The 14,055-nt window shown below is 43.7% G+C and overlaps 1 protein-coding gene across 1 annotated transcript in view; it reads right to left on the bottom strand.

Annotated features, from left to right (window-relative positions):
• The window catches only part of ARPC4 (actin related protein 2/3 complex subunit 4), a 59,650-nt gene that overhangs the window by 30,546 nt on the left and 15,049 nt on the right, over positions 1–14,055 (bottom strand). Inside the window, exon 2 of the mRNA XM_085624278.1 lies at positions 1,556–1,674. Within this exon, the coding sequence (XP_085480404.1) occupies positions 1,556–1,674 (119 nt within the window). The remainder of the gene's footprint in view (positions 1–1,555; positions 1,675–14,055) is intronic.

Raw genomic sequence — 14,055 nt, 5'->3', positions numbered from 1 at the left:
GTGAGGGCTACTGTTAAACTGTGAGAGAAGATAGCTGAGAGAAGATCTGCGACCTAAAAACATAATTTGATGCAACATGGGTGAGTGGAAGAGAGGGAGTACTGGGGGTGGGTGCTGAGCAGTGATTCATTTGTAATACAACATGTGCCAGGGCCCTCACCAGTCGGCCACTGCAACTTTACCCACTCGCCCATTGCCTGGCCTGCACGGCCAATGAAAATACCTTTGCAACTACCAACCATAACACTTGTACAAGTGCGACTATTCAGACTACTTCAAGCCCCCAATGCTATAAGCACGGCGTGGGTGTCAGGAGTTTATCGTTTCTAATGTATATTGAATTAATAAACAGCTGTTCTGCTCATCTGTAAATTACACAGACAGAGCCACCATGTGGAAGACTGTTGCAGTGCCAGTGTGCACAATTAGGTGCTAGCGCGAAGCACCGGAAACAACTTGCTCAAATTAGGCGCTGAGGTAACAGGGGAGAGGGACGGTGGTTCAAGAAGGGGTGGAAGAACAAAGGGGAGATGTGAAAGATGAATGGCGGACTGGAGAGGTGTAAGATACAAATAGACAGAAATTTGAATGGAGAGACTTTAGGCGAATGAGAAGTGCTGAGGGGCACAGGAGGTGACGGGGCCAGAGAGGCCATGAGATAAATGCAACAGACTGTTAGAGATGAGGGCAGTGAAAAGACAGAATGGCAAGACGCGATTAAAGGTGAAGTGAGAGGTTGAATGGGGAGAGTTCAGAAGTTGTAAAATGGGGTGAAAGAAAATGTCCTGCAAAGTGAGAGAGGGTTCCGGGGTTGGGAGAGGAGAGAAGAGAGGGATGGAAGGGAGGGAGGGGGTGAGAGGAAAGCGGCATGGGTGAACTTCTTAACTCTGCACAAGACCGCCGGGGTTTTAAGGGACCCTCTGCCACTCCCGTCCAGGGTCAGGTGAGCTTCTAATGTAGCAGCACGTATTCCTGCAGAGTGGAAGGCCCTTCACAAAGGTTGACTAGACATCTTTTTGATGTGAATTGCTGTATTTTGGTAATAAACTGGTACTGATGGGGTGGAATCTTTCTTCAGTGTTACTGTGTGAAACAAATGTCAAAATATGAAGCAATGCTATCCCAAAATACGCTGCATCACATAACATCATTTACATTTTCTTCCCACACAATTTAGTCAAGCCTGCCGCGTAATTTGGTCCGCACCTGCCTCATAATTCCAGTAGCCCTGTCTACAGGTTTAGAAATTTTTGTCAGGAGGAGATTCTTACGCTTGAAAATGTTGACACGGGGGTCTCGGCATCCAAAAGTTTGAAGACCTCTGCTGTAGGGTCTGGGCTGTTAAAGACCTGCAAGAGGTATAGCTACTTATTTGGAATCCTGCAGCTATTTAAATGCCCTGAATTTAGGCAGCACAGTGTCGGGTACCCAAACTGGACACTGGGCTGTACAAATCATTACCTTAGAAAATGGATGCATCAGACCCCGCTTAACAGAACAAGGACTCTCACCTGCAGTAAAGGCTTGTCTTACTCAAGTTCAACTCAAGTCTTACCTGACTTCCACTTCAGGTTTGTTGTGCCGTTCTACCACCTGTGATGAGAAGTTCTCCAGGCATAGTGCCGCCTGTAGAGTGGCACGGACTGCATTAAGATACGGGCGTAGTGTGGCAGTCTATGAAATATTATAAAATAGAAAAAGATTATTGAGGATACCATTTTGTAGTGAAATGTACATTTTTTCTAACGGTAAATCTCAATAGAAAAAGCAGTATAAAATGGTTACATATTCGCAAAGTTTAATAATTGAGGCCACTGATAATGCTCCCAGGATGCTCCCCGATTAATAAGCAAGAGCCTCAAAGCAAAATTGGTGTTTGATGGCTTTCTAAATAAAATGTAATAAAAAAAAAAATATGCACAAAAAAAACTCTCTAATTTAGGTGCCCAACTCTTAAAGATAGTCACAACAGTGCACCGTGGTGCACATTTATGAATTTCAACGATTCCCAAGAGTTTACAGAAGGAGACCTGGAAACAGAACTCCTCAAACATTTTTGTGAATTCCATTTCTGAATTTGCAAGTGACTACAAATTTACTTTACCTACACCCACCGCGGACCCTTGCCAGAAGTAGATTTCCAACCATATGGGAAGAGATCAGAGAAGAGTTGGTGAATACCTTTAAACATGCAAGTCTGTAGGTATGTGCAGACTGCACTAAAACCCTAGAATTACTACTTCCCGTCTTCTTCCAGTCCCTGTATGCAGATTTGCAGAATGACAGCAAAATCATAGCCTTGCAAGAATCCAAACCCTGATATAATAAGAGACCTGACATAACCAGAGTGAACCTTATCAGAGCTCTGGTGTGAGAACGCAGTCATAATTTCTCAGTTCATTACCTGGCATCGAAAGGGACACATGGAATTTTTTTACAGGATAAATGGATCAATGAAGCATTCTGTTTCACAGACAAGTAGATATTTGATTAAATTCCATGCTTCCTAGAAGGCAGGAGTACCAAGGACAGGAATAGAAACCCTTGCTAGTTTTAATGCACAGGACAGGAAGAAAAAAATATTCTTATCGGTGCAAAGAAAAGGATGTACTGGCTTTGAATTACTATACCTTCAAGATATAATGTGAATGACAAAAAACTAAAGGACAATGGGGCAGATGTATCTAGCATTTTTGAGTTCGCAAAGATTGCTTTTCCGAAGCAGCAAACCTAATTGTGCGATTTGGTAACCTGTTACCGGATCGCAAAATGGCTTTGCGATTCGGTATTAGGAAGGGGCGTGTTTAGGGCGTCCCTTCCTAACACCGAATCACATCGGTATGTATGTATGTTGTGTGACCACAATTGCGGTCGCAAAACATTCGCATTTTACCACCTGCTTCAAGTAGGTGGTAACCCATTCGCTAATGGAAAGGGGTCTCCACGGGACCCCTTCCCCTTTGTGAATGTTTGTAAGACTATTTTGAAGAGCAGGCACTGGTCCCACGGACCACTGCTTGCTCTTAAAAAATGAAAAGAAAAAACTTTGAATTTTTCGTTTTGTAAAGCATCTTGTTTTCCTTTAAGGAAAACGGGCTGCTTTAAAAACAAAAAAGATTGCTTTATTGAAAAGTAATCATGGACATGGTGGTCTGCTGATCTCAGCAGGCCACCATCCTAGTGATTTTTGCGATTCCTAGGGGGTCGGACATTTGCGACCTCTCTCATTAATATTCATGAGGTAGGTCATTTGCGACCCCTTAGGAATCGCAAAAGGTGTACTATACACCTTCATACATTACATTTTACGATTTCTTAATTGCGAATCCTTATGATTCGCAATTAGGGAATCGCAAAATGCTACCAACATATATCTGGCCCAAAGAATGGTATTACCCTACAAGCTCCGGCACTGAAGAGTACTTCCATTTAGGACGTTGTGTACATGGGATCAAGCTAAATGACATTTTCACGGTGCAAGATAGCCAAATGCAAAAGTGGACTAACCTATTGGCACACATGCAGGAGAGGGCAGAAGCAAAATGTGAATGGCGGTTTAAAAGACCAATGGATGAACAGTGCTAACACAAGGAATACTGGGTCACTACTGTATAGTTCTGGTTGAGAAGCAGTTTCCATTTCCATTGAAAAGGCATTTTTTGATTTGCCTATAACATTTGCCCCCATGGACGGATCAACAAGAAATAGGTCAAGGTGAAAAAGAAGTGTTTTCCCATTGTATCTCCCATAGGAAATGTGGTTGTGCCTACAGTCCACACCTCTTAATGGATTTACACCAAACCTGGCATAAAAGTAGAACTTTACTCAGATAGCGTGCTTTCATTGGTTTTGGCCAGATCCCGAGTCCAACGACTGCAGGCGGACAAGATTCCGTGAGCAGCCAACCACCCAAGGAACCCCACCCATCAATCTACCTTTCTTAAAATGTTTTCCCGGTCCTGCTGGCCTTCCACTGGAGCACAGGGGGACCTTGACCCCAAAAATAGACATTTTTTTCTTCCATTTTGGCCTTTTTTTTTTTTTTACTTGTAGTGCACTGGGATTTACAGACAGCACAATATCCAGTGAAATGACCACTAAATGTGCACAGACAGTTAAACTGTTCTACAGCTATACTGCATAACATTATTTTGTGTGAAAATCAGGTTTCAGTGAATATCAACTGTGCATCACCAAGTAAAGTGTCTGGATTAAAACTGCGGAAAATGTACAATTGACTTGCCAGTATTTACATTTTCTTGTGTGGTACAAGAATAATTACATCCTACAGCCGTTCCTTTCACACTCCCTGTACACCAGCAATATTCTCACATAATCCACTTTACTTTTCTTTCTCTGAATGCAGAGTGAGACGAGATTGCAAACACCAACCTTAATGTCAAAAAATAAGCAGCAATTTGTCAGTAGACCTAGCCTGATATTTGACATGTCTTTGAAGCACAGTAAATGTGGCAAGATAAATACAGCATTTAAAGTCATCTTATTTTATTGCTCTGACTTTTGTGACCCACCAACAACCGGCTCGCTAACCACAGTTTGGGAAATACTAGGCCAGGGTATTACTACCCTGCCCCCTTCTATGTTTTGCTCAATGTTTTATTTTGTAGGACTCCTGGATTATGTCCTTGAGTTCTGTAATGGCAGCACAACACAATTTTTTCCTACAAGCCCTTAAAGCTTTAAAACAGCTAAACATATTTACACCAAACCACAAAAAGCATGCAATCTAAGAAAAGAACAACATTTCTGCCAAATTTGGAGTAATTCCATTCAGCTGTTATATTCTGTTGCGTTTCTGTATATGAAACAGAATGAAAGTGGAAAACACCATATCAAACAAAAAGGCAATTAAAAGACAGATATTCTGACTTCAAGACACTCACCTAGAGGGTCAACAAGTTAATGAGTGGAATACAGCACTTTGGATTGAAAATGTTGGGCCTAACTTGCAAAGCAAATTTACAGTCACAAAGGTCATATCTGAGCCATGGCAACTGCATCTAAAACGCACAAAACGCAAATTGTGAGGGTTGTGAGTAAATACCCAATAGGTATTCGAAAGGGGAATGTAAAGGGCGTCACTTTCAACTACAGATTCTTTAAATTATGTATTCATGCTTTGTGATCCAAATCTGGTCGCAAAATAATTAATATTTTACCAACAAGTTCAAAGGAGGTGGTAACCATTCATATACCCTGTGACTGTAGCCATTAATATTTTTTATTTAAGAGCAGGCGGTGGTCCTTGGGACCACTGTATGTTCTTAAAAATGGTTGTATTTTATGTTAAACTCATCCTATTTTCCTCGTAGAAACATATCTACATTTAAACAAAAAAAATCTTGATTTAAAAGCAATCACAAATATGGTGGTTTTGGGACCCTAGCAGATCAACATTGATGTGACTCACGCAAATCGTAGTGGGCAGCAATTTGAGATCTACCTCATGCATATTAATGAATTAGGTCAAATAGTGACACACTACGATTCATTATTTTGTAATCCAACTTATTAATATAGATGTTGATTCGCAAAATACGAATGGGATTCAATAGACATCAGTGTGCAAATTGCAACAACATAGGGGTGGGTGGAATTTGCAAAATTCACTTTCGCAAATTATCGCGAAAATGTTAAAAATCTCAGCAAACACGCGGAAATATCGCGAAGATGCGGAAGTTTTTTTCCCGCCCGTTTGCGGTATTTTCTGCGTGGTCGCGGCTCGCCAACTTACTTGCTCACGGGCGCGGCCATCTTGTTTTCACTTGATTCGCGATGCATGATCGCGAGAAGAAAGACGTGATCGCGAGAAGAAAGACGTTACTGCGGGCGCGAACTGTCGCGAGACAGCGCAAATGGCTACCAACAATCCAACATCTCGTGGAGAACGCGCCCGGATCGGGAAAACTTGTCAGCGAACGCGGGGATTCAGGTAAGGCGATCGCGCGCACGCAAGAATGTATTATTTTACAGCGCAAGCAAGCAAAAAATTCCGGTAAAATGCGGATTGCGGAAATGACGACATTTTCGCGCTCTCCGCGGAATGCGAAAATGTCAAATTATCGCAATTTCCGCGAGCGAAACGTAATTTTAGCCCAGGCCTAAACAACATTTGAATACATTTTAGTACATTCGAAAAAAAGTAATCAGAAATTGCAAATTTTTATTCGCAAATCATGATTACTTATTTTGAAGATTAGTACAAGGGACCCATAATTTTCTAAAAAACATAACCCTCTCGTACAAGAGTGGCACCATAAAAATACCAAGAAATACGGATAGTCAAAGGAAAACTTAAGGATGGAAGATAAGCCAATGAGTTGCAAAAAATATAGAATATTATTGTAGAAGGGTTAGTATATGGTTGCTATCATGATAATATCTAGTGGTTGAACAATCTTTCTATAACCCCGGCTGACTTCCCTCAATTTGCAACCCTAGATTAAAGGTTATGGACCTGCCAAGTAAACGTAGACTAAGGGAAAGAGCAATAATTCCAAGGAGAACAACAGAAGACTTCTGAAGCAGATTCTATACCCGTTTAATGCACTCCCTTCAAAATACATTTTTAGTTCTTTATAACCCGGAATGTTCTTTGGCTAATTTTTCAAGATCCAATATGGAGGATAGTTTTTAAGATCATGTGACCCACATTAACATGAAAAGTGTTGGTATAATGATTATGAATATAGCAGAGTAGTTGAATTGCTGCGCAGTGGAGAGAGAATGAACATGAAAAAAAACCAAACGGTAGGAATCTGATGATCTGGTATCATCCCTAAAGGAAGTCCTCAGTGGATTATTTGCAAGAGAACCACGTAAAGGAGGTGCAACGAAAAATCCGTTTTTAGATCCAATTGATCTTCAGAAAGTTTACAAAGATGAGTAACATACTGGAGGTAAGAAAGCACAAGAGAAGGAAAGAAAGAACACATTAGATATTTAAAATTTTATTTTGTCTAAATGGTTTTCCTGGGAACATTTACAGATTAAAAACAATTTGGCAAAATACCCAACTATCGAAGTAATGAGATAATGGTCCAAAATACTGCAAACAGTCCGATAGTTGACACATTTATAAGCCTGTGTGGAAAATGTTGTATACAGGCTTGCAAGCCAATTTCTCTAATAATATTAACAATAATATAAAATGTATATTAATGGTGAATTGGAACCAACAGATTAACACAAAACCTAATACATCCAGACCACAACTGATTAAGTCCAGAGAGATTGCAATAATTCAATGTAAATCTTCTTTTTTAACCCCTTCGACGCTTATGACGGAACGGTTCCGTCATGCACGTCGGTTGGGCTGTGCTTATGACGGAACCGTTCCGTCATGGCACCGCCCGCGCTCAGAACCTTCAGCACTGCGCGGAAATCCGCGCAGCGCTGAAGGGGTTAAAGCAAATTATTGTATATGTAGTGCGCATCATTTATGACCTGCGTTATATGCTGGTCACTATTACACTAAAGTCTGTTTAATGAAACAAACAAAAATCATTTAAAATTAAACTAAGTCCAGAGAGATTGCAAGATCGAACTTATTCACCGGAAAGAAACCCAAACACTGCTATAAGTAGGAAAGGATAAACAATATTGAGAGATGCAGAAAAAGTCTTTCGATGGGGTTAGTCTGGATTTACTGTGGGCAGCTGTGGGGTTAGAAGCTGGATCTACAGGCGTAGTCAGGTCTCGAAACATTCACTCGCCCGCTCGCATTTGCGAGCCAGATTCAATTAGGGCGAACTATTCTTAGGTCCTACTCCGTAGGAAGACAAACTGACTTTTGACCTCGGTCTCTGAAAGCAGAGGAAATGTGACGAGATAGCAAGATTTAAAGGCATCTTTATTGCTCACAAAGTGAATGAGCAATAAAAATGCCTTTAAATCTTGTTAACCGTCACATTTGCCCAGCTTCCAGAAACTGAGATCAAGTGCTTTTCAGTTAGGGAAGTACAGTTTTTAGGTTACTAGACCTGCAGGGCTAGTAAAAAATTTAATTAGTTTTCGAGCCCCGAGTAGGTAAATCAATGAAACTAGTGGCTTGCATGATTATTACTAGGTACCAAGCAAGACTGTCAATTATGCCTTGTATTACTTGTGATATTTATGGAATGCCCGCAAAAAACAAGCCTAACCCTATTTAAATATTACACAACAACTGGAAAGAGAGCATTTTACCCTTGTGGCCTCTTAGGTAATGCCTCTGTGCCAAAAAGGCATTAGAAGGATTAATACGAATAGTGATATAAAGGAGCACTCCTATTTTTTGAAAACCACCTGTTTGAATGTTTTTTGAAGAGTTAAAATTCGGCGTGCTACAGGGGCTGACACGCTGTCTAGATATGTCATGAAACCAATACTACATAATTCAAGTTGTGTAACCTGACCTCTGTGCACTGTTGCAACAGTGCACAGAGGTCAGGTTGCACCACTTGAATTATGTAGTATTAGAAGGATTAAACAATATTAAGAATAAAGTCCAAAGAAGGACTTGATATAAAATACACATATAAAAAAAACAAATTGGGGAAATAAGCTGGAATGTGAAACGCATTTAGAAAGTAAAAGCAGGAAATTCGATCATATATAGGAAGTCTTTTAAAGTAAATTGTAGCAAAAATGGAAAAAAGAAATAAACACAGGGGCCAAATATTTATACCTAAAATAATGGTACTATGTCAAATCAATTCCATTAAATGGGTAGGCACAAAAAAGGTAAAACCTTCCAAATATCCATCCAAGATGAGCTGTTTTATTTCCGATAGTATAAGTTCAAGAATCTCATGGGGGGGGGGAAGAAGTGTGATCGGCAGCCGACAAAGATGGGCGCCACCTAGGAGTGCTCTGAGCCCCCAGAGGCCTTAAAATCAATCCGCACACTGATCCGCACTCCAAACAGTCCGAAAAAGGTAGAACCAGTGTCGGAACCCCAGCAGAACAAGGCGAGCTGGTCGCGATGCCACAATTCGTTACTCCGACGAAGATTGACCGACAGTGAAAGGCACAGCCATGAGACCGCGCTAAGACCAGGGCCTCGATTGTAGCCAGTGCCCGTTAAGTATCGCTATCATCCGGTGCCCCGTGGAGCATAAGCACGGACGAACCCTGGACGCGAGAATCCTTTCCTGAGGCTCTGGTGAGGACGACCCTGCTTGCGAAGCGGCCGCAAGTGGCGGAGAGAGAAGAGACCCGCTGATTTCTTCTCCGGAGGGCTGGGGCTGCGCAACTATGAAGGCGCTCGCGTTCGATGTAAGGCACACTCGGAAAGCATGGTGCCTGTGACGCGCTAAGCCGGGTTAAGAAGTGGCAGCGGAGGGCGCCTCCAGAAGAGCATGGGGGACACGCTGATGCCCATCTGCAGCTTAACAATAAGGGTTAGGGTCCAGCAGAAGCAGCAACCACCGAATAAGGGATTGACCAATGAAGAGCCTGGACACCCTCAATAGCCTGTAGTGCCATATTGTGGGATGGTGTCCCCCGTTGAGATTCTGCCCAGCAGAGAAGAGCAACTGGAGGCGCATCACATGGTAGTTCTCTGCGGGGGCACTGGGGTCCGTCCGTGGACCGGACTGAAACCTGAGCTCCGTCAGATAATTGAGGTAAATCACCCAGGGCGCAGCAGGAAAGGCCTGCATACCACCGCTTTTGGAGCCTCCCATACGACGATACCGGCGCAGTAGCTGGTTGACAGGAAAACCAACAGGCCGCGTGCACCGAGGGATCGCACAGCCAGGCGGCGGTGAGTACTTCCAGCCAGTAGCCGGCTAATACCTACCACCGTCCCAAGACAAGGCACAATGGGGTGCCGTGGCCAGCACGTGACAACAGAACTAACTTGAAAAATACGCATACACGAAACCGGATCAAAATCCACAAGACCGCGCCGCTGCTGAGACGGTGGACACCAAGGGGCCCACAACAGAAAAAGAGATTACATTGCAGGACATAATGGCGACACTTAAAGAGCACACGTCACTGGAATCACGCATAGATACAGTAACTACTGAACTTTCATTAATCCGCATGGATTTCAGGAAACGCAGCTCCAGAGTGACAGACGTAGAAACGACAACAGCCGCTCTATGTGTAGACACTACCTCTCTGAAGAATAATCTAGAAATTGAAAAAAAAAAAGCAATGGCAGCAAAACTGGACGATTACGAAGGTCGCTCCGGTCGCAATAACGTCCGCATTGTGGGAGTGCCCGAGGGAACGGGGGGAATTGGCGGTGGACCTCTTCGTGGAGGACCTGGTCAAGAACCACCTGCAACCCAGAGGACTCTCCAATTACTTCTCGGTTGAGCGGGCCCACCGTGTCCCAGGGGGTAGACCCAGGCCGGGTGCGCCCCCTCGGCCCATACTGGCACGCTTTTTCAATTTTTGGGACCGAGACCTAATTCTCCAGACAGCAAGGGCGGCCCCTCCGATACGATATCAGCAAAGTACGATCTCCTTCTTCCTGGACTACATGGCCGCAGTGGCTAAACAGCAACGGAACTTCATCGCAGTAAAACAAGAACTCGAGAATCGTGAACTTAAATACTCTATGCTGTTCCCAGCAAAGTTGATAGTGGAAGCCGACGGGAAGACATGGTTCTTCACAACTCTAGAGGAGGCGCAGGACTGGCTTGAGGGATGGCGTCAGGTCCGACATCGAGGCAAACCCGGATGAAGTACCAATCGCGAGGCGACGGGGCCAAACTCCTCAGAGCGAGAGGAAAGGACAACGGCAATGGAGGCCCACAATAAAGAGAACTGAATAGGCTCCATGGACCCTTCTTCCCATAAGGCACTGCTAAGACACGGACCTTCTGCACAGTGGTGATGTCACACTTGGAAAAGAACAGCGAGACTGCGTCACTGATTCATAGGTGGGCGGTCCACTCAGAGTTTACGTCAGGCTCACGGGGGTGGGGAAACCAATTGAAAAATCGCACCAGATTGTTATCAAAAGCACATACACGGATGATCAAGGTCGCTTTTCTGCACTGACATGTCAATGGGAGGGGCGTGTAAACAATATAGTGTCAGCCTATGTCCCCCTGCGCTCTACTTATTGGTGTTCCCGGCACTCAGCGCATTCCTACTCCAACTTCCACAGGGTGATTTAATCATAGGAGGTGACTTCAATGCAACACTGGATGACACTATAGATCGAACGTCCACCCGGCACGAACACCGGGCACACTCTAGCCTAGCGGAATTTTTAGATACCATAGACCTGGTAGATATCTGGCGACTCCGCTTTCCGCAAGCACGGCAATACACATCATTCAGGAGCACATAACAGCCTTTCCAGAATAGACCACATATTAGCACCAGCGGACGAAATAGGGAACTTCACAGAAGTGTCACATCTTCTAAAGGCATCTCAGACCATTATCCCCATTTATACTCTCGACACGCGGCAACACGGCGTCGAATGATCCCTATGTACCCGGGATACTTTAAGAACCCCAAAATCTGGAAGGGACTTACCGACACCACCAAACACTATTTTAATGAAAACACACCCTCAGTCTCTTCCCCACTCATATTGTGGGAAGCATACAAAACAGGGCTTCGTGGACAGGCAATTTCACTCATCGCAAACCACAAAAAAAGAACAAGCAGTGACATAGCCAATAGGTCTCGCCTTTGGGACCTTATAAGTGTTTAGCCATGCAACAGTTAATGTTGTTGCACCAAGGATATTGTGCTGGATAACTAAACACTTATAAGGTCCCAAAGGCGAGACCTATTGGTTATGCCAATGCTTGTTAGGTCATGCTTTGTTTTACCTCTCTGTGCATTTTTCTGCAGCTTGTATATACTAGGGAACTCGACCGGAAGCTATTGCAGCGCTTTACATAAACACAGACTATATTACACAATGTCAGATTCAATTTTTCAGGCATGGGGAGTTGAAGTGGTTTTCCCAGAATCGCAGTATGTTGAGCCAATGCTGAAACTCCAACCTAGTTACCCAGCTCCAAAGTCGGAAGCTTTGGCCAGTAAGACACAATCTGGGTAGAGCGAGGGGGGCAGGCAGAAGACACATTAAAGTTCAGCTCGTCATGGGCGCAAGGTTCCAACATGAGCTCGAGTTGATCTGGAGCCAGGCTTGAACTTTCAGTGGATCGCCAACCTATAACCTGCCGCATGTGAATAAAGTGCCAGTAATGCAGGCCCACCTAGGTGTGCGAATAACCATCTTAATTCGGTGCACGTTGTGTTCCATTCTTTTGCGTCATGCTCAAGATAAACAAAGGAAATTGCCACATCTGGAGACGCAGAAAACGCAAACCAAATGCTATTTTAGAAACATAGTAGGAGGTTACATAGATAGGTCGATATGGACCAACAGCTCACTGTAGGCGGCAACGTCACAGGCTCTGATCAGTCTGCAGCTCTGTGCTCAAAATCAAACTGCAAATCCATCTGTAAATGGATTCATCCATCTCATGCATATGCTTCATGTCTGTATTTTTTGCGGATGCTATGTGCATGTGCAGAGCTCACTCTCCCCAGCATATAGGTAATTTTTTGAGGCATTTCTAAAAGCGGGGCAAGTTACAACGCTCTTGAAGCAAAAACCTTTTGCAGAGGTGTTACAAAGCTGCCATGTTTCCCAGTTCCATGAATAACTCAAGAGCCTAGTCTTGGTGTTTCCTTAGCATTCTAAGGATGGCGGTCCTAGTTCTGTCCTGGGTTAAGTGAGACTACAAGGCGTATATTTCTAAGAAAAACAGCAATTGTGCTATGTCTTCTGTACTAGAAAGTAGCAGAACCCTCCTAAATGTAAGTTTACAAGATGGCTCAATGGTTTTGACCTTTCTTTTACACAGCATTGTATTGAGGTACTATTTCATTTCAGACGAAGTGAATCAGAACTACAATACATTGGGTTGTGAACATCTGCCACCGAAGACCCGTGCACAATATTCTATTAATCTTGCTTACATACAGGACATGTGCAGGTGTGATACACGCGCCACCGTTCTCACTGCACTACCTCATCAAGTAATGCTCGGTGTGCAGTAGCTTTGCTCACCAAGGACACCATATGCAGCATTATACAGAACTGCATATAGTGCACACCGAAGAGTGCGGATTTTCTGACACGTACACACGGGCCAAAATGTGTGTGCCCAACCTGTGATGCAAGAAACCAATCCTTGCACCACACGTGATACACCTTGGCTTTAACAATACCTGGAAGTTCACAAGTAAACCTATACCATCTACGCCGGAGAGCTCCCGATTGTTTTCTGTGCAATATAAGAGTCCTAGTCATGATCACAACAGGACTGCGAATACCAGAATGCAAAGCAAAAACACAGAGCTGGTAACTTCTCCAACTGAGTACGCTTCGGGGTCTTAGGTACGACGATTTAAAATATACCGGACTAGCTGACCCACGTCTTTGGTAATACTGCTCTGCCTATAGGAAGGAAGCTGAACTTTAAACTACAGTGCACTTTCAATGCCCATGTGCTTTGCGAAACCACTTACCTGCCTTCACATTCAAGGCCCCAATAAAAGTCACGCTTTAAAACACACAGCTCGGTTCCCTCATCGAGCCTCCTTCACTCTGCTTAAACCTCATATTGGGTGCGAGTCCCTAACTTTAAGAAATGTCGGTGCTTAATTTGCGCAGGAATGTGCAGGTGATGGAACCGGCACCGATTTTTGGGAACCACTGCCATGAGCTTATTTTTATTCATAATTTGGCGACAAGCAAAAGAGAAACATGGAATAAAAAAAAAGATACAAAAATAAAAATAGAGAGGAACGTGCAACAGTGAGAAATAGAGAAGACGTAGGGAAGTGGAAGAAAGGAGGCATAGGGTGAAATCAGAGCTACACAACTAACGTTATCTAACCATTCGACAGCACCTACTTTGTGGTCATGAGAAACCTGCACTTGTGTGTTTTTTCTCAAATTAAGCAGAGACGAAGTCCCCAAGGCTTAGAGTCCTTTCTCTCACCTTGTCCAAGCAGGGCAGTCAGCAGCACGGCCAGCAGCCCGGTCCTCGGGTGGTG

The sequence above is a fragment of the Triturus cristatus genome, chromosome 9 (genome assembly GCF_964204655.1).
Source record: "Triturus cristatus chromosome 9, aTriCri1.1, whole genome shotgun sequence".
Classification (NCBI taxonomy): Eukaryota; Metazoa; Chordata; class Amphibia; order Caudata; family Salamandridae; genus Triturus; species Triturus cristatus.
Note: the sequence above shows the minus strand (reverse complement) of the source record. Positions and strands in the feature narration are given on the sequence as shown.